The following is a 20,719-nucleotide window of genomic DNA, read 5'->3' as shown; positions in this document are numbered from 1 at the left end:
TTTATACTTATACAAATATTATACAAATAAATCCAACCTGAATAAACATTTATAAGCAAAGAAAAGATTAAATAAACCATCTTCCTACCTGTGTGAAAGTGCTTCAGGCAGGCCTTTCAGGATCAAAGGCTGAACGGGCCGGGCCCGAGACTTCAGGCAGGACCCGTCCCCAGCACCAGATTTACAGGTAGGTGGCGTTGGGTTGGGTCAGGTCGGGGGGGGGGGAAAAGAGAGAGGGTGGGGAGGAAGAGAGAGAGAGAGAGAGAGAGAGAGAGAGGGGGGAGGAGGAGGAGGAGGAGGGGGGGGGGGAAGCGAGGGTCGGGTCTGGTCGGCGGGGGCGGGGAGCAGGAGCTGGCCGTGGGAGGAGCCTTATTCACGCAGCCCCAGTGAGGCCATTCAGCCAGGGCTAGGTGCTGCGTGCTTCGGGCCCCTCCCACACAGTTCGGCGCCTGGAGCTACTGCACTTGCGTGCCCACTGTAGCGCGCATGTGCAGAGGTCCCGGCACTGTTTTCAGCGCAGGGACCTGGCTCCGCCCCCCTACAGCTCATGCTGGCTGCGCCGAGGGCCAGAGGACCTGCAAGTAGGTGGAGAATACCGAGGATTTTTTTAGGCGCACTTTGTGGCGCGAAAGGGCGCCCGTATTTTTTCTTGTGGAAACTTGGGCCCATTAATTCAGCTGTTCAATACTCGTTCAGGATCGTAATAAATCCTTGGTAGTTTTTTCGGTCAAGCATTTTTCCAGTTTTGAATGTTTTGCACTTGCAGGGCTCCCTTTATAAAATTTATAGATTGCCTCGAATAGATGTACCTTTTTGCTTTAGCAAAATTCCTTTTATTCAGATGATGTGTGTATCACATTCAGGCAAGCGCAGGCTGTTTGACAGTACAGTACTGTCGTTCAGTTTGCTGGTTTCTGCAACCATGATTATTTTTTGAGAAAGGAGCACCAGTTGATTATTAGCGGATCAATTAGTGTCTGCATGTAATGTTAGGTGTTGCCCATTGTTCTCAATCACCCACTTTCCCCAATGACCCTTCCCCCACCCCGCACAACCCCACCCCAGCGGTCGAAACAGCAGTGTCAGCCGTGGCTCAGTGGGTACCCTCACCTCCTGAGTCAGAAGGTTGTGGGTTCAAGTCCAGCTCCAGAGACTTGAGCACACAAATCTAGGCTGACACTCCAGTGCCGTATTGAGGGAGTCTTTCAGATGGGACATGAAACCGACGCCCTGTCTGCCCTTGCAGGCATACGTAAAAGATGCTATGGCACTATTTTGAAGAAGAGCAGTGGCATTAACCTCATTGTCCTAGCCAATATTTATCCCTCAGTCAAACATCACTAGTACAGATTATCTGGTCATTATCACATTGCTGTTTGTGGGAGCTTGCTGTGTCGTGTTTCCTACATTACGACAGTGATTACAATTGGTCGTAAAAGGCGCGATTTAAATGCAAGTCTTTCTTTCTCAAAGAGCGTTACATTCACGTTGCCATCTACACCTTTGCAATCCTGAAACCACTTGCTGTCTTTAGTATTTTGCTAATCAATCTCCTGTGGCGCACACAGGTATTCGAGTCCATTGCAAATCTTTCAGCACAAGCAGAATTAGAGGGTGCTGGATAATGGAACAAATATGGGGGAGGTAGGAGGTGGAGGCAAGGGAGAGAGGAGAGTAGGGCAGCAGGGAGGGGGGAAAACTGGGAAGGATGAAGATTATATAAAGAAAAGGGGAGCCGGAGGGAGAGGATGTGAGTGCTGACAAAGAGGAATTCAGATCAGCTGGGGTAGGGGGATTGAGGCATGGGAGGAGAAGAAATACAGCCATTGTGGGAGTGGGTGGTGAACTGGATTGGAAATGCTGTTGGGGAGCTTACTGTGAAAGGGAGAATGAATGGCAACAGGAGTATCCTGTGAGAAGGTACTTCAGCAGCAGGGGGTTGGTGGGGAAAAGGTTTGTCAGCTTGCTGGTGGATTGGAACAGGAAATGCAGGGAGGGAAAATACAGCTAATTGTGAATGAACAGGAATTTGAACATGTAGAGCTGGAATTATGTAATCCACAACTTGGTGCTCATTGGGAGGGGGGGGGGTGGGTTGGAATCCATTAATCCTACTCAGTTGCGGGGCGGAGACTTATTTATTGGTGAGGGGTGAGAAGCTTTTGGTTTTGTCGATCATTTTACTCAGATTCACGGACTTCCAGTAGGGTTTCAGATGGTTTGGACTCTTATTTCAGCCATTTTCCTCAGAAATTTTTGAGTTCTTTGTTTCTGTTCATTTTGTGGGGTGCGAGTGGTCTTGATGTATGCTGCGATGTGGGGGGTGGTGATTATTGGGGACTCTGTGTTTACATGGCAGGGGGTGGGGGTGTCAGATATTTACTTAACATGGGCTTTACCACTTATCAACTTGGTAACACTTTCTGTTCAGCTGCTTTGGCACTTCGATTCATTTTCTTGCTATCTACTCCTGACAATCGGCTTTTTGCCTAGTTGGAAATGTATTACTTTTTTGCCTTTTTCTGCTGGCCTTCGAGGGCCCCCTTTATTTCTCTACTTCATTTAGTTTCCTGTTTGGTTCCACCTTTTCAGCGTTCAATAAATTGAATTCCTTTAGTCATTTGCGATTGCATTTCTCACAATGTTTTTATATTTCATTTCAATTTAAAGGATTAATGTATTGCGCTCGGTCATGTGTTTTATCATTACTGTCGTCTGTGACGGTCTTTTATTCCATAGGCACTGATCCTTTTCTGGGATGAATGCATATGACTTATTTAGAGAGTGATTTGGGCTGTCACGTAACATTAAGTGGTACACCATTGTTTTTAATTTGTCACTAAACTGTACGTTGACTTCGCCGCCTTCTGGTGCATTACTTGTAGAATCCTGAGACTACTCACCTTTTTAAAATATGTAATAGATAAGTACAAAAATGGCATGTCTGTCACATTCCAGACATCACACTTTGAAGTGAATGCAAAACGATATTGCAAGGAAAGACTGTGTCCTGAACCCTGAAAGCTACAAGTGATTTACTGATCTCGGCTACAATTATAAGAAGCTACAATTACCTGGATTTCTATGGGTCTATATATTTCAACCAAGGAACAATTACAGTTTTAAAAAGCAAAACATCTACTGCACCTTACAGTATGTGAATTGAGAGCAGTGTTGGAGAGGCTTAGGAGCAGATTGTTTGAGCATCCACTTAGCTGATGAATCGCAGGTGGCTCTGGATCACAGTGCATTGAAAATAAAAACATCTTAGAAAATAAGATGAAAAATAATTCTTGCTAAAATGTTCGGCGAGTAAAGGGTGCTCTGGCTCCTGCCACAAGCTCTGTTCCCAAGCAATAAATCGATTCCATTCCCCTCTGTCTCGGGCTGAGCCAGACTGTTTGCAGCCTCAGCCTTCGATTTATCTGAGCCGAGCTTCTGACCCCATATCCTCTCCATCACAAAAAACGCCTACTTCCATCTCTATAATAACTCCGTCTCACATCCGTACAATTGTTACCTCCAGACTCAACTATTCCAATGCTTTCCTGGCAAATCTCCCATCTTCCACCCTCCATGAAATTAAGCTCATCCAAATCTCTGCTGCAAACATCCTAACTTGCACCAAATCCTGTTCACCCATCACTCCGGATTCACCAATGGCACGATTTTAAAATAATCATCCTCGTGTTCAAATCCCTCATTTTCACTGGCCTCGTCCTTCCCGGTCTCTCCAACCTCCTCCAGTCGAAGAGGCTCCCAAGAACAAGAGTTCCTCTAACTCTGGCCTCTTGTGCATTCCTCGCTTCTTTCGGCCCACCGTTGGCAGCCGTATCTTCAGCCTTACCAACAGCAACAACTTGTATTTATAAAGCGCCTTTAATGCAGTGAAATGTCTCCAGGTACTTATTTCTGGAATTACCTCTCTAATCCCTACCACTGCCCCACCTCCCGCTGCTCCTTTAAGATGGTTTCTAAAGCCTAACTCTTTGACCAAGCCTGTTCTATTGTCTCCTTCCTTGCCTTGGTGTAAATCTTTGTTTGATGACACTCCTGTGAAGTGCCTTTAAACAGATGTCTTCTCTACCGGTGTTGATGACCTTCTTAACAATTTAAATGTTTAAATAGAATAACTACCTTAAGTTTAGAATGAAGCTTTGTGGTCCGTTGCAGTTTATTTTAATGCAAGCTCCAACTAGCCTCCATTTGCAACATATTAGTATCTAAATTCTTCATAGCTTCTTACCAAAGAGTTGGAAAAATATTAGCACTGCAGTAATTATGATTTTGAGTTTGATTGATACAGGTCGTTACTGCAGCATTTTAATTAGTGGTTTGCATGAAGAACCCGTGGTTATTTTTTGAGCCACGCTGTTCTTTTATACTGTGCTGTAAAAGCCATGCTGCTTACCCACATCTGCTGTGTTTAGTGTTAGTGTTTCGAACGCAAGGAGCAGTAATTAAAGTTTCATGACCTTATTTTATATAATAGGCTTTGGAATTAAAACATTAAATCTGAATTATAGTTATTAATGTTAAGCTAATTAGGTATCTAATAAGCAGAAAATAACATCTTACTGGTCAAATTAAAGCATTAAGTCTTTTTACGTAGATGTTCTAATTCAAAATTATATTGAGGATTGAAGACTTGTATAGAGTCTCTTTTCAAGACTGGTTTAGATCCAACCTAAAAGAGGGAGATTGAAGGATTCTCATTGATGAGTGATGGACACAATTTTTTTTTTACTTTGCATTGTACAGCCAGGTGGTGTAGTGTGTTAGTACCAAGCATGCGGAGACTGATGTTTAGATCCTGCTCTCCACTGTGACACTTGGGAATTCTTCCTCAGACTGAAGGATGCCCATCACCATTAGGAAATTAATTGACACTGCTTGTGTTTCTGTCATTGACATATCACCAGCATTGCACTAAACATGAGAGAGACTGATGTGGAATAATTCTGAATTAGGGATGAATAATTCACTCTGTCGATATTTGCGGCCCCTATGTACGAAGTGTGAACGAGCACGTGCGCGAAAACCCGGAACTTGTGATCTGTCAAGAATTTTCTTGACTGGTCCAACGCATCCCCGGGAAAAGGGCATTCGTGGGCGGAGAGTGGGTTGTCCAACTTCTGCCCAACGAATGGCTGTAAAATTCTTGCGTCTAGTAAAAGCAGGTAAAAGCAGGCTTTAGTCCTGCTTTTATCAGCGTGAGAGTTTTTAAAAAAAACATAACATTTTATGTTTATTTTTAGCCCTGTTAAAACATGTACATTATTTTTCAAAAAATTAAATTTTTGTTTTGAATATTTAATTAAATGGCATTTTAATTCATTTTAAATATGTAATGTTAAATTTATTTGACAGTGTAGTTGTATTTTTTGGGGTACCTGTATTCCCATTCATACTTATGGGGATTCCGCCCATATACGGAATCAACCATAAGCATGAACAGAGATTCCCTTCTTTTATTGGTTGGCCTGGCCCACGTGATCCTAGGGGCGCTTACGAACCTCCTGTGCCCCCGAGATACGCAGGCTTCGACCCGCAGGTGCCCGGAGAGGCCCAGGACCATGAGTCTCCGTACCTCCCTGACCACCATGTACTCAGGCATTTTATTTGCGGATCGGAGGCATTTCCTCGCGGGAAGCCTCCGACCACAAATTCAGGGCCACTAAATCCATGAACCTCACTCGTGCAGTTACAAACTTTGAGAAGAGTAATATTAATTTACATTGCCAAAATTACTTCATGCAGATTTAAACCATTAAATGTAAATAATTTTTTGTTTATCTTTAAATCTTGTGCCATCGTGGGCACCATTCCTCAAGCCTCTGACCATGTCTGTTTTGAACCAGCCACCAGAAATTGAACGAGGGAGGTACGTGGCAGCTTGCTGTCCTAGTTCCTCCTAGGGCAAGCTGCTTGGTCTTCTCTCAGTATCTCCCTCGTTGGTCCAGGGGAGGTAGGAACTTGCCACGTGGAAAATTCTGAACACAAAACCTGTATCCTAGCATTGCATCGTACAGTGATTTAGAGCACCAAAGCACTGCCTTGGCACATCTTAAAAATTACACTGCCTGGTTCACTGGGGAATTGAGCTCATGACAGCATAAATGGAGTAGGCAGCATGATCAACAGAATAATAAAAAAATGAACTGAGTCTGGAAAATAACAGCTGCATTTCCTAGACCGCTTGCTAAACCGGAGGAGGAGGGAGTTATCTTGAGAAGAAAGGCTGTGATTTAAATTCTTAACTCTTTGCCTGCTGAATAGGCAGCAAATGCATGTAGTTTTCACCATGTTATAACTATTACTTTTAACTATTCCCTTGCTGAACTAATATCATTCTGTACAATTAGCATATCTACTCATCAGTGCTTCAAGCATTAAGACTGACTATTTTGAGTGCCTTGGGGTCCAGAGGTGACAAAGGCGGCATGTATGAGTGTTTCAGTGGTGGAGGACCTCGGCTAGGAGACCTGGTAGGTAGTGTTCCAGGGGTAGAAATAGGTGGTCTTGGTGATGGATAGGATGTGGGGTAGCTCAGGGTTGAAGAGGACACTTAAGATTGCAACTTTCATAAAGAAAAAGCAAAAAACTGCTGATGCTGGAAACGCTAATCACGTCAGACAGAATCTGTGGTGACAACAGACAAAGTTTCAGGTTTGGACCTTTCATCGGAATGGTTTGATTCAGCCTCAGAATATGGTTGGACAGGGAGATGGAATCAGTGACAAGGAAGCAGTCTGTCTTGGGGGTGGGGGGCCAAACTGGAGGAAGTTGAGACTCATCCAGGACTTGCTGTTGGGCAAGCAGTCTTGACAGTGTGACGCGAGTCAGAGGTCAACCTGGGTATAAGCAGCTTGCGTGTGGAAGCTGACCGTATCATGTATTTCTGTTATCCAAGTTTTTGTGACTGAAAAAGTTTTATGGTTATTTGTCACGTCTCTTGTTGAATGTGGTCTTGGAAGTCGACCATCTCTATGTATGGAGCCTCGATCTGAAGGTGCAAAGCATAATTATTTGCATGGGAATCTGAAAATGAGATGGGGAGGCAGGTCTTCACGGGACCTTGATGCCTCTATTCTGGAATCTGCTGGTTTGAAAGAAAACTGCCAGTCACTGCTTACTGTGTATATATTGGGGATGATCATAACTGATCAGTATGATTTTGAGATTCACTTAACATAAGAAAAAGTGAAGATCAGTCAACCCACCCAGCTTCTTCCTCTCCTATTACAACTTCTCCAACCCTGCATCCAACCACCCCTCGAACTCCTCCAGTACCATTGAGTCCTCTACTTAACTGGCAGATTATGCCAAACATTTATCACCCTATTGAGTAATCTTATTTTAAGATTTGTTTCTAATTTATTTTTCAATAATTAAAATTCATGCTTTACTGACCTGGCTTCACCTTATCTATGCTTTTTGCAACTATGCCTCCATAATGTCATTCTTCTTTCTAGGTGATAGAGCTTAAGCTTTTATAATCTTTCCTCATCGTCCATTTCTTCTACACTCGTAGTCATTGTTATTGCTCTTTGCACCCTTTCCAATGCATTCATGCCCCTACTGAAGTGTGGCAAATAAAATAACACAAACTATGCTAAGAGTAGTCTGGTTGAGATGCAATATGAACTTTCAGCATAATGTTTGTCCACACTTTTCCACTGCTCTGGCTATGAGTCCAAGCATTCTGTTTCAGCTGTGGCTCAGTGGATAGTGGGTGGAGCTGGAGTGCCGGGCCCTGGAACATTGTGGGCCGCCCCGACCTGTGCGAGAACACCACCGCAGGTCGGGGCTATAAATAGAGCTGGAGCGCCGGGCCCTGGAAAATCGTGGGCGAAGGTGCGGCGAATGAGGGTATTGGGGCAGGGGCAGCACGGACCTGTCCACACTGCGATATGTGTGTGCACCAGGTCCGTGCAGCAGAGCAGGTCTCTAGTTGTCCTGGTTCAACCCTTGCCACTGGATAAAGGCCTAGCTCTGTCGATCCAGTGTGGTGGTTGATGTGCAACGGTCACCACATGTTAAAAAAATCCATGCACAGGCATCTCTTTCTCCGCCCCCCCCCCCCCCCCCCACCGCCTCAACTGGAGTTCAGGACTGAAATATCGGGTCCTTCATTGAAACATCTGTGAACTCTCGTGAAAGCAAGTCATCCTCGTTCGAGGGACCACCTATGATGATGATGATGAGCACACTTGCCTCTGAGTCAGAAGGTTGTGGGTTCAAGTCCCACTCCAGGGACATGAGCACATAAATCTCGGCTGATGCTGCAGTGCAGTGCTGAGGGAGTGCTGCACTGTTTGAGGTGCCATCTTTCGGATGAGACGTTAAACCGAGGCCCCGTCTGCTCTCTCAGGTGGTCGTAAAAGTTTCCAGGGCACTATTTCGAAGAGCAGGGGAGTTATTCCAGGTGGCCTGGCCAATATTTATCCCTCAATCAACATAACAAAAACAGGTTATTTGGTCATTATCATATTTGTGGGAGCTTGCTGTGCGCAAATTGGCTGCCATGTTTCCCACATCACAACAGTGACTGCAATCCAAAAGTACTTAATTGGCTGTAAAGCACTTTGAGAAGTCTGGTAGTTGTGAAAGGCGCTATATAAATGCAAGTCCTTCCCTCCCCTCCCTCCCTCTCTCCCCTCCCCTCCCTCCCCTCCCTCCCTCCCTCCCTCCCCTCCCTCCCTCCCTCCCTCCCTCCCCTCCCTCCGCCCCTCCCTCCCTCCGCCCCTCCCTCCCTCCCCCCCTCTTCCTCCCTCCCTCCCCTCCCTCCCCCCCTCCCTCTTTCCCCCCCTCCCTCCCCTTTTCCCCCCCTCCCTCCCTCCCTCTTTCCCCCCCTCCCTCCCTCCCTCTTTCCCCCTTCCCTCCCTCCCTCTTTCCCTCCCTCTTTCCTTCCCTCCCTCTTTCCCTCCCTCTTTCCTTCCCTCCCTCCCTCTTTCCTTCCCTCCCTCCCTCTTTCCTTCCCTCCCTCCCTCTTTCCTTCCCTCCCTCTTTCCTTCCCTTCCCTCCTTCTCCACACCGGGGTAGATTGTAACTTTCGGGTGGCCGACCCGTGGAAGGCCTAAGCCATTTCAAGGCCCGGGCCTCATTAACAATGCACCAGCAAGCTGCAATCCCCTAGGAGGAGAGTGGTTGCGGAGCGGGTAAGTACGGGGCAGCAGCACCACACTTGATTCCTGTGGAACATGGAGGAGCACACCATTGTCTTTACATCGTAAATGAGAAATCTATAATCACTCCCAGGTCTCTTTCAAAGTCTCCTTAATACTACTTCCTTCATTGTATACAGTCGTTGCCTATTCTTCCAATATATGTATTACCTGCACTTCACATTTGTCAATATTAAATTTTTATTTCCCATTTATTGGTATCATTGCAAAACATGTTTAAATCTTTCTACAAAATCATAACTGCTTTCATGGTTCTTATTGTACGCCCCATTTTAATATGGGTTGCACAAGTAATGTGCTTTCAATCGGTTGCTTCACTCTATGTAAATAAGAAATATCAAAGGTCCAAGCACTGACCTCTGTAATACTCCACATTATCACATCTCCCCTGGCCTGATGGTATGCCTCACTATATGCTTTCCTATTTTAATGATCAGAGTTCTTATCCAGTCGCATAATTCTACTTTGAATCCCCATGTAGTCTTTGATATAAGAATTTATTAAAAGTTTTCTTGAAGCTGAAATAAATGGCTTTATAGCCCCTTCTGAAATCTCTGTTACTTGTAACATTCTCAAAGAAGCTGAGGAGGTCTATCGAGCAAGAACTTTTCCTCCTAACTTCATGCTGTTACTTATTAAACTATTATTATACAAACACCCTAGTTACTTATTAAGCTGTTGCTGCACAGGTATGCCTCCAACTTACACCGCAGTATAGTTTCCATTGTTTTACCCAGTTTCTATATGAAGCTAATGGGTCTATGTTTGTTTGGGTCTAATTTTTCAATATGCCTTTGTCACACATGCACAGGATGGTGTGTAAGACAATGAAAATTACTGCACTAACCATTTTCCTTTACTGTACAAACACCATTTGTTTAAAAAAAGTTTATATATCTATGATCCAGAAAAATCTAATTTGGTAATGAATCTAAACGTGCTCGCCAAATTATTTTAAACTGGATGTGAGATTTGAACGTTCTTTTGTTTTGTTTCAGTTGGTTTAGTTGAACGAATCTGCGAGTGTTGCAGGGAATAAAAAACTTCAACTTCCGGCCCTTGTTTACAGGAAGTTCTGCTTAACCATCGTCGGGTTCCCTCCCAGTCAACTAAGCAGCAAAATGGGGGGAAAACAACTGTTTCCAGCAAATAAGAAAAAATTACTCTAACTGACAAACAGTCATTAAAATTTGATGAAAATCTGGTTAATGCAGTACTTGCTGCCTATAAAAAGAATAATGAGTGCTCTTGCAGTGTTTTTAAAAGAACTTTGGATGTAATATATTTTATTTTAAATATATTTTTATATCTTTTTGTGTAATGTGGTGCTGGAGACTGTATTGAGAGCTGATGCTGACTCGTTAAACTGACCTTGGTGTTTGCTGGAAATAAAGATAGACTGTGGCACAGCACAAACACTGGTTTCTTAAAGGGCCCAAATTTCCCCGTGAGTTGCACCGTTTTTTTTGGTGTAACTTGATTTTTCTGGTGTATCTTTTTAGTTGCAAATATGGCCATTTAATTTGCGCCAGTGTAAGTGAGTTAGTTAGGTTTTTTGTTAGGTCAGTTTTTTTTCCAAAAGGGGGCGTTCCCAGCCACATACACCATTTATGCCAATTTGGCCAGAAAAAAGTTATACTAAACTAACTTAGGGCAGCGTATGTGTCCACTTTTGTCTGCACAGAAAGACCTTACTTACAGTTAAGGAATCGGCGCAAGTAACTACATTTAAAGCACCGCCAAACACCAAACAAAGCACAAAAAGTAATAAGCAATTAATTAACAAATAAAATAGAAGGAATCCCGCACCTAAAGCACCAAGACCAAATTAATAAGCAATCAGTAAATAACAAATAAAAAATAGAAGTCCTACCTTAGGGAACGCAGTGGGTCGCCGATGAGGGAGCCCATTCGGCCAGGGCTAGGGATGGCGTGCTTCGAGCCCCTCCCACACAGCCTGCAGCGGGCATTTGCAGAAACGGCCTGCCAGGAGCTACTGCACATGCGCGCAGACTCTAGTGCGCATGTGCAGAGGTCCCGGCACTGTTTTCAGCGCTGGGACCTAGCTCCGCCCCCAATCCATTGGGCCACGCTGTGCCACGACCGAGGAGAGGCTGGGTAATGACCAGAATACGGACGTCTTTTTTCGGCGCGCTTGGAGGCGGACAAAAGCGCCACACCCCTGGTGAGGGTGCCAGAAAAACAGATTAGGGAAATTCTAGCCCATAAAGTCAAATCCTGTTTTGGCACCAGATGGGTACTTATTGCCGTGAACTTCTGTGTCACGATGATAACATTGTTGAGACAATAGCTTCAGAAGGAGAAGTGTTTGTAAAGCTGTGCTGGCTGCATTCAAAGCAGACTTTTTGGATTGATGCAGAATATTGATGAGGAACTGCAGTCACTTGCAGAATCAGAGGTCTGGCTTTAGTGAGGTCAACCGTTGTGCCACCCCAGCTAGAATCTTGCACAAGGCTCATTTTGGGGAGGGTATACCTTGGCATGGCATAGCCCATGCTCATCCAATTCACTAACAGGTGCATGGCTTTATACCAAATGTTGCCAACTCTGGAGATTCACCCCCTACTCCTCTGTTGTGGAATTTGTTTTAGAGTTCATGATTTATGTAGGCAATTTAAACATGGAAAATTACGTTCAACTTCCCCACCTGAATTGTAATATTTTAAACACATTCTGTAAATTGGGACTATTGGCAACCTTGGAATAGTGAAGATTATTATGACGTTTGCACTTACTGTCGTGTCTTCAGAGGCTCCTTATTAATGAGTATTTTCTGAGGGTGCATCAACACTATGTTTCGTAATGGTGTGAAGTGATTTTGGCATTACACTGCTAATTTTTTGTAATTGACTCCTGAAGGAACACGGAATGAAATCTTTTCCCCTTGGGAGTCTCCCTGTATCCATTGGTGTCCGGTTGAACCCTGACCATGAATTCAGGCCACATTTAACTGCAGCCAGAATCCCAATGCAACCAGCACAGGCTGAGATCTGTATGGATTTTTGCATTCTTTGTACATATGCATTCACACACATTCCTCGGTGAGGTGTGATTAGTTCCAGTATGAAATCAGATAGCTTAAAATGCACATTTCTTCTATCATCTGTCAGAGTTGTTTATGCAAATTGGATGAGAACTGGAACAAAGTAACTGTCATCTTTAATGTCAACCAACTATTTCTTTCAAAATTGAAAGGAAATGAGGGTCACGTGCAGGACAAATGGAAAATGACGCACTTAATGCCTCTACAGAGGTGGCACAATGTGAAAGCACAAGCCCTAGTCACTTTGTGGCCATGATTACGCTTGGCATGCTTAGTTTTTGATTAAAACTAATCATATTGGTACATTAGATATTCCACTGTTCTAGTACTTGCATGATCTGACGTATAAAGCTATTGGTGTGTGTGTTTGGAATGATTTTTTTTAAAACTTGTTAATTTGTTACTGGATAAGAAAGATTCTTCTGATCAGTGACCTCTTCCAAAGAGGGATAGTATTTGAGTTGAGTCCTTATCTCTTCAGTTTTGTTTCACAGTCGCTGATATGTGTTTAAGATGAGTGGACCTGGAGAAAACGCATTGGATCCGGTGAATTCTGATTCAAGGAAACGAAAGCTTTCTTCCTTTGATGCTCAGGGATCGAGGTATGTAAGGAGCTACAGTTATGGTATCTTCTAAGGTTGATCCGGTTTAAAAGGCTGTAATTCTGGGAGCAAAAAGTCAATTTTCTTTCCCCTCCACCCCCCCCCGCACGCCCCCCCCCCAGGCCCACTGCCCAACACCGCAACCAATTTTTCCAAAATAATGATTTCAATATTTGTAGCCTTCTGCAGAGAGTCTCGGAAGAAATCTGATATAGGCACCAGGCACCCCATTTGCGGCTCTACTGCAGTGTTGTGAATGGGGCAGTTTGGAGAAAGAATTTTATTTTTCTCTCCTTTTTATATTTCCCGCTTTGGGAAAGTAGATCTTTGGTTACCCCAGGCCGTAGATTAGGAATGCATCTCATGAGGAATTTAAAGATATATATTCTAGCCCGCTAGTACAAACCTGTGAGAACTTCACTATGCCTCAAACGCTCAGTAGACCCTGAATTTACACCATTGGACTAACTATGCGTAACAAGTGGTAAATGATGCGCTTTGGTAGACCTACTTCTTAGTTCAATTCATAAGGTAATTAGTTTGAATATGTTGGATAGAGGTGAAAGAATGTTTTTATTATAGAAATGGCTGTTCACTTCAGGAATTAGGCAATAGTTCTCCGTTTTTCATTGTCAGTTGGATGCAGTTGGTTGCCAACTTGTGTTTGTACATCTTTTTAGTCTAAGCATCTTTATAGAGATGATGCTGAATGCCACCTGTGACTGATGTAAGTGACTGAGTTCACCTTGGATTGTTTGACCTCCTTGAAAAAAATGGAGTGAGAGTTTCCACTTTGGGCACAATCGGCGATCCAGGCGCAAATTGCTCACGGAATTGCATTGGTTTTACAATGTTTTTTTTTTCTTGCTTAAGTTTCTACTCAGACTTATTTAAATATTGCTGGATGTAAAATCTTCCATGAACCAGGGCAATTGGGCAGCATTTTAGAATGTAATTTAAAAAAAAAATTGCATTCAAACATTCCTTGATATGTTTGAGTGGTACTTGGTGCAATATTTTTAATACATATGAAAATTGCTTGATCACAAAAATAAGCATTTTAATCAGTGTCTAGTCCACCACCAGTGAGTAACCTGATTTTAAATAACTGAAAATGACTTTAAATCAACTATACAGAACCATTTACTAGTTACATTGGTGTAGTCAGTTACTTAGTAAATTTAAAAATTGTTTTTAAAGCTTTTAAAACATGTCTATTAATGTCCTTGTGCCTTTAAAAAAAAAATGCAGCTTAATTTTAAGAGGCTACTTGATGGTCCGCAAATGGGCACAATTAACGGAAACTCCAAAAGGTGATCAATTCAATCTGGGGATGTAGCCAGATTTGTGGGCGTGGCCATATGTCGCACAAAAGATCGTGGAAACTTGATTTGCGCTGGAGGTAACTTGTGCTTGACATCACTCGATCTTTTGCTGTTTTCAGGCAAATTGTATTGGAAAAAAAACAGCGCAACCTGGTGGAAACTCCAGGCCACTATATTTAGTTGGCATGGGCTTGGAAGTGGAGTTGAAAACTGTTTTTGCATTTATGAGAGATTAGGCATTTCTGGGTTTTCTGGCAAAATACTGAATCTCCGATTGGTACAGCAAGGTATACAAGTCTCTGAAATAATACTGGGAAATAAAATTAACATGTTGCAATTCTGCAGACTTTTCTAAACGTGTTGCAGAAGACTTTGATTTGTCCTGAAAAAATATAAATGGATTTCTCTACATCTATCCATTAGCAATGTTTTGTGAAATGGAATTGTTGTGTTTAAGTGCCATGCAGTAAACATTTCCATTTTACTCATCTATTCCAGGAACAGTCGCTTTCTTTCTTCTGAAACATGGCTATTTAGACACATTCCCCAGGGCCAAATCTTTGTCGCTAGTGATTCTTACTATATTCACATTCAGAGTGAGAGTTTGTACCTTGTTCATAATCGTAAATAGCTCAATTTGTTCTGAAACTAGTTTGGCACAATCAATTGTCAGATGATTTCTTGGGAATCATCACTGATATAAACCATACCTCTCCAGGCTCGGTCCCATGACAATACTGGATTGGCAGGAGTATAAGCTGGTTGTGGACTCTTGATCTGAATTTCTCCACTCCCCAAAATACTGATTGACTCAGCTGCCCTGTGAATTTTCATACAAGTAACGCAGGTGCAGGATCTAAAAAAAAACTACAACTGCCGTATGCATGTATTTGGTGGAACTTGCCCTGCAGTATAAGTGCTCTTACCTTCGCGAATCTGCCCAGAGCTAGGTCTTGGCAAAAACAATGTATTGTTTTGAATTGCATCAAAGATGTCTGAGGAGCTGGAGATTTTAAGTTTAAGGTTCTCCCTTCTTGTGAATCTGCTTAAAGTCATAGGCGTGTATCCTGTTAAAGTCATTAATGCGCTGCCACCTGTGGGAAGATCTGCAGTACTGCGCTCATACTTTTTTTTTCTTTATATATCTCATAAAAATATTGGCCAGAATTTCCTGGAAGGTGTGATTGGAGGCATAGGCTGTAAATTACGGCATTTCACAGTTTTTCCGTTGCGAACTTGCAGTGAAATATCCTGGCAGTCATTTGAATGTGCCACAGAAAGCATAACGTGGAATCAGGAGCTCAGAAGCGGCTAGCCAATACCTCTTATTCATCAGCGAACTAATTAAGTAGATCAATATTGGCATGATCTGAAGTTCAAATCCTTTCACTATGCTGCACTTGATCACTTATAGTTAATTGTTTGAGTTGTGAGCACACCCAGCTGCTGTGTTCAGTTTTCAGGAACATTGCAAGTCCTGTCTTGGTGTACCAAATTGATTGTTCTTGATTATGCTCGTTGATAACTAAGTTAGAGGCTACACAGCTTGCAGCATTTTGCTCTGATTGACTTTCTGTTCAGTCTTGTTACTATTAAGTAGAAGTTACTGAATTTTGTGGCAAAAATGAATTGCAGAATATGCAGATTGTGATGATACAAAATTGATATTGTATTCTGGCAGGGACTAGACTGTTATGAGCTTATTTGTTGGTAGTGATTATTGGAGTGTTCACCGTCCTGTATAACTTGTGTTTGACAGTGTGAACTGCAGCATTGAAAAGCGCCGTCGTGAGCAAGAGAGCAAATACATTGAGGAGCTGGCTGAACTGATCTCCGCCAACCTTAGTGACATTGACAACTTCAATGTCAAACCTGATAAATGTGCAATCTTGAAAGAAACTGTGAGGCAGATTCGTCAGATAAAGGAGCAAGGTAATGTAGTACATTATAATCCTGCCACAAAGTTTTACTGTGGAAAATATCCAATGGACTGAGCCACTGGCAAATTTTGTATGCTACCGCCCCTATGATGCATGTTAGGATATTTTACTACATTAAAGGCACATTATACATTCAATAAATAAAGTTGTGAACTTTGCATGAATTGTCTTTGAAGTGCAGTGTCTTCGAAGTTAGGACTGAATCGTTAATTGGAGACAGAAAAATAATTGGAGCCTTATGTCAGGCACTAAAATGCTTCAATAAATCCCCCACCATTCCCATAACTTTGCCTATATTAGCCTCAGAAGAACTCTTCCCACTGCAATTGTCTTTATGCTCCCTCTGCTTAAAATCAGATTCCTCTCCTTTTTAGCCATTAATTGCAGGTCAGCAAAGGCTTTGATTTAGAAGTGGCTGGAACAAAGCTAAATGGAGGTCCTAGAGCAGTTGTTTAACTAAGCCCCTCTGGGATGCTGAGCAACATATGAAAATGACTTCTGATTCTTCAGCCTAGTGGATTTTTCCCCATTCCCTTTCAAGAATTATATTGTAATTGCTTCATTTTAAGTTGCCAAAAATGCCAGTGTGATCCCAGGGCAAAGAGATTGAAGCCTTGTTCTAATATGATGTGCTGTATTTTGGACATTTGTACAAAGTTCCACAAATTAATTTCAGTAGAATTATTGGAGCAAGATGGACCATACGTGTTAGCCTGGCAGAAAAATGTTCAAATGTTAGGTGCTAAACTCTATTGGAATCAGTTCTTTTTGTCCATTCATAATCAGTGGGTGGAATATTTAGCCCTGTATTCTATACTTTTTTTGTGACTTCTGAGATAACATACTGAATTTTATTTACCTGTCACTAAAAAAAATCTAGTAGATTTTACTGATCATCTCCAATTTATCAGGGTTTTTGGGATTCAATCTTGTCCCTGATTTTCTCCCATTAGTGTATTTATACTAAAAATAGAACCTGTAAAATACCAGAAGACCTAGATTTTTGAAAAATAAATCATTTTAATATAATGTTTAATGATCCTTACTCATCCTCTGGTTTCCAAAAATATATTGTAAGCAATGACCAAAGTCAGCATGTTCCTTGTCCTTGTCTTCAAATGCTCCACCGTATCTCTGCAATTTTCTCCAACCCTATATCGTCTCCTGAACTCTCCATTACTCTTGACTCCAGCTATTTGAGCATGTTTCCCCTTCACCCACTCGCTCCAGCACTGGTCTTCAGTTGCCTGGTCCTATTTTCTGGAATTCCCTCCCTAAACATCTCCAACCCCTCTCCTTTTATAAACTTTCTGAAATACCATCTTTTTTGGTCACCACTCTTGGGGCCCAATTTCAGCCATGACTTGCATCAATTTTTTTGGAGTAAGTTGTTTTTTTCTGCCGTAAGTTTTAAAAAATGCCATTTCCCCCCCCCAAAATAAATTGCTCCAGAGTAAGTCAGTTAAGTACGATTTTTTTTTTAGTTCATTTTTTTTTCAAAAGGGGGCGTTTCCAGACTATTACGCCAGTTTTGGCCATTTATGCCACTTTGGCCAGCTAAAACTTACTCCAAATCGACTTAGGTCAGCGTATGTGGCCAGCTCTGAAAAACCTTGCAAGCAGTTAAATATTTGTCGCAGGTTAGTATATTTAAAGCTCCAAGACTTACCGAGCACAATACAAACACAAAAAGTAATAGGCAATCAATCAATAACAAATTTTAAAAAACTCGAAGTCCTACCTTTTTATGTCAGAATCAAGTTTTTTTTTTTTTAAAGTGCCCCAGCCCCGCCCCCCCCCCCCCCCCCCAAATCAAAACCTCAAGCACAACCGTCAATAAATAAAAAAATAAAACTGAAGTCCCACCTCGGCCCGGGAACTCAGCGGGGCCGGCCGGCCGGTGCGGGAGGCCACTCGGCTGGGGATAGGGTGCAGCGAAGATCGGGGCGCCCCTTCGACCGGCTATAGGGGCTGCGAGCATCGGGGTCCTGCTCACAGCCCGCAGGACACGCTGGGAGGGCAGGAGCATGCGCGCAGACTTCACTGCGCATGCGCGCAGCTGCCGGCAGTGCTTTCTGCGCTGGCCTGTTGCTCCGCCCCCCCCCCCACTTCATTAGCTACGCCACGCTGGGACACTGGAGAGTGGGCAGGATGGGGCCCCTTTTTTTTTCGGCGCCGTTTCCAGCGCGCAAATTCGGCGCATTTAAGGTAAGTGCGCTGAAAAAAGGGGTTGGGGAAAATTGGTCCCTTAATCTTTCCCTTCTTGTCTCGGTGTCCTTCCTTTCGTTATGCCTATGTGTGAAGCACATTGGGATTTTCTGCTCTGTTAAAAGTGACTTGTTGTTGAACTTCGTAAAGTTAAGATTGTTAAGCTGTTAAGATTGTTAAGCTCAGAAGCTGGTGTAGTGCACTTGTGATCGAAGTGTGATGCTTTTTACTGCTTTCTTTTCCTGACCTATATTCAAGAGCTCAGTTTACAACTCTAAATTTAAAAATGTGACCCCAAAAAATACTTTAGAAACTATAGACATTGGTGTGGCAGTGAAACTTAAGCACATTCTTTATATTTGTTTTTTTTTTTGTTGCTGTTTCATCAGAGATGATTGTTTTTCTTCACAGGAAAAGCATCTTCAAATGAAGATGATGTGCAGAAAGCAGATGTATCTTCAACAGGGCAAGGAGTCATTGACAAGGATTCATTGGGGCCACTCTTGCTTAAGGTAAGCCTCAAATGCACAATAGATTATTTTCATGTTTATGCATGTAAGCACTTCTTCTTTTGAGGTGGGAGAGCCTTTCAGTGCTGGACAGTTTAATTCTCCCAGTAGACTTCAGGAAGAAAAGTTTTTTTTTTAATTCTATGAATATTACTGGACATGTATCTTTTAAAATATACATCTTCACTTACTGCTCTGAAGTAAGGCCTGTGGTGAATTCTGATAAATATTCCTACAGACATTTTACACAGCGAGACATGGTTTTCTTTGTGGTTTGTAGGCCTTGGATGGCTTTCTGTTTGTGGTCAATCGAGATGGAAACATTGTGTTCGTGTCTGAAAACGTTACCCAGTACCTTCAGTACAAACAGGAGGAGCTCATGAACACTAGTGTGTATACTATCCTTCACCAAGAGGACCGTGATGAATTTCTTCGAAATCTGCCAAAATCTACAGGTAGGAAAAGTATTTTAAAATTACCGCATTCTGGTGCGTGCGCCTCTGTGTGTGCGTGCGCGCGCGCGCGCGCGTGACCGTGTAATATTTCACAGTGGCCCCTCCTCAAGGATCTGGGGACTGACTTCTTTGGGCAGTGTTCGAAATAGGTACTTCGTTCCAGCTGAGTCTCACTATTATCGGAATATTTGATGATGCTGCAGCTCAACATTCCCATCTCTTTGGAGGAGGCACGGTTTCAACTCAATGTTAATTATGCGTCCTATAGGTGATGGTAGCATGGTACAGTCTTTAATGAGTCTGTTACAATTGCACTTTGATTGTTGAGGCACCGGCTATCAGTAAGTGTCAGCTGATGCCTTAAAATTGTGGTTGAGGAAGTTAAGTGTGTAGTTCCGGCTGCGATTCCCTACCCCTGTCCACCATCTTATGCTTCGGTTTGGTACCGCATGGGGGCACCCATCTTCTTGAAGCATGGATCGAAAGGCTATTCGTCCAACCAAGCTGTTTGGCAGATAAACGGATAAATGTGAGTGCTTATTTTCTTCAGAAAAACGGTCCACAACAAACCAGTGAGACTCAGACAGCCAACACCACCATAGAAAGGTACACAAACCAAACGCGAGTCAACTCAGACCTTCAACAAATTAAGTTACCGTGAGATAGAAACGACAGTATTCCAGAGGAACTAGTGGCTGGAATTTTATTACAGGTGTTGAGACAGTTAAGCAAGAGCATTAGATGGTCCCTCCTCAATCTTCCTTCTATTTCCTATGATAGTCAAGATCATTCACAAAATCCAAGTAAGAGCTGACTGTTGTCAGAGTGACCATTACTGGCAATAATGAAAAGCTGATTCTTGGACTTTAAGTGAGCATCATTTGACCCCGTTGCATTCCTTGTGGACACGGTCTGAGGCAGGAGAACACTGAGGCAGTGGTTCTCAGAGATTCCGTTTGACTGCTTGAACTTTTGAGGGAACTAGCCTAAGTAAAGGCAAGATTTATTTCCTTCAGTAATCGATACCTTACTAGCATCTTAAAGCTTTCACTGTAATAGTCTATAATTGTAGTTGTCAGTGAGAGATACATTTGTGTCAAAGATATGACTACAACCCATTGGGGCATGGCATTCAGCAATTTTAATTCACAGTTACTGCTTCCTGGGACTTTCAAGCTTGCTCACGGAGACACACCATATGCTTTCCTTTGGCAGAAAGCTTTTTTGATAAACAGCTAATGGTCTCCAGGTTCATAAAAGGCACATAACACATTTTGTGTGTCAATTAACGCTTACCTAGGATTTAGATTTTCAGTTGAAATAAGGTTATGCCGACCTATTTCAGTCATGATTTCCTGCATTAAAAAAAAACACTGTCACTCAGATGTATATGATGCCCAGCAATCAGGAGGGAGAGATCAGGGCTGG

General features: G+C 42.8%; 1 protein-coding gene across 8 annotated transcripts in view; it reads left to right on the top strand.

Moving 5' to 3' along the window:
- Window positions 1–20,719, top strand: part of LOC139277623 (nuclear receptor coactivator 3-like) — a 210,518-nt gene that overhangs the window by 145,295 nt on the left and 44,504 nt on the right. For 7 of the 8 annotated variants that reach the window (XM_070896338.1, XM_070896341.1, XM_070896337.1 and 4 more), the window contains 4 exons: window positions 12,747–12,854; window positions 15,939–16,111; window positions 18,739–18,839; window positions 19,117–19,291. In XM_070896338.1, coding sequence (XP_070752439.1) covers window positions 12,766–12,854; window positions 15,939–16,111; window positions 18,739–18,839; window positions 19,117–19,291 — 538 coding nt within the window. In that variant the 5' untranslated portion in view covers window positions 12,747–12,765. Of the gene's footprint in view, window positions 1–12,746; window positions 12,855–15,938; window positions 16,112–18,738; window positions 18,840–19,116; window positions 19,292–20,719 lie in introns of those variants that run through there. The other variant, XM_070896342.1, reaches the window with a different exon arrangement.

Source organism: Pristiophorus japonicus, chromosome 12, assembly GCF_044704955.1.
Source record: "Pristiophorus japonicus isolate sPriJap1 chromosome 12, sPriJap1.hap1, whole genome shotgun sequence".
Taxonomy (NCBI): domain Eukaryota; kingdom Metazoa; phylum Chordata; class Chondrichthyes; family Pristiophoridae; genus Pristiophorus; species Pristiophorus japonicus.
This window is presented reverse-complemented; position numbering and strand designations above follow the sequence as displayed.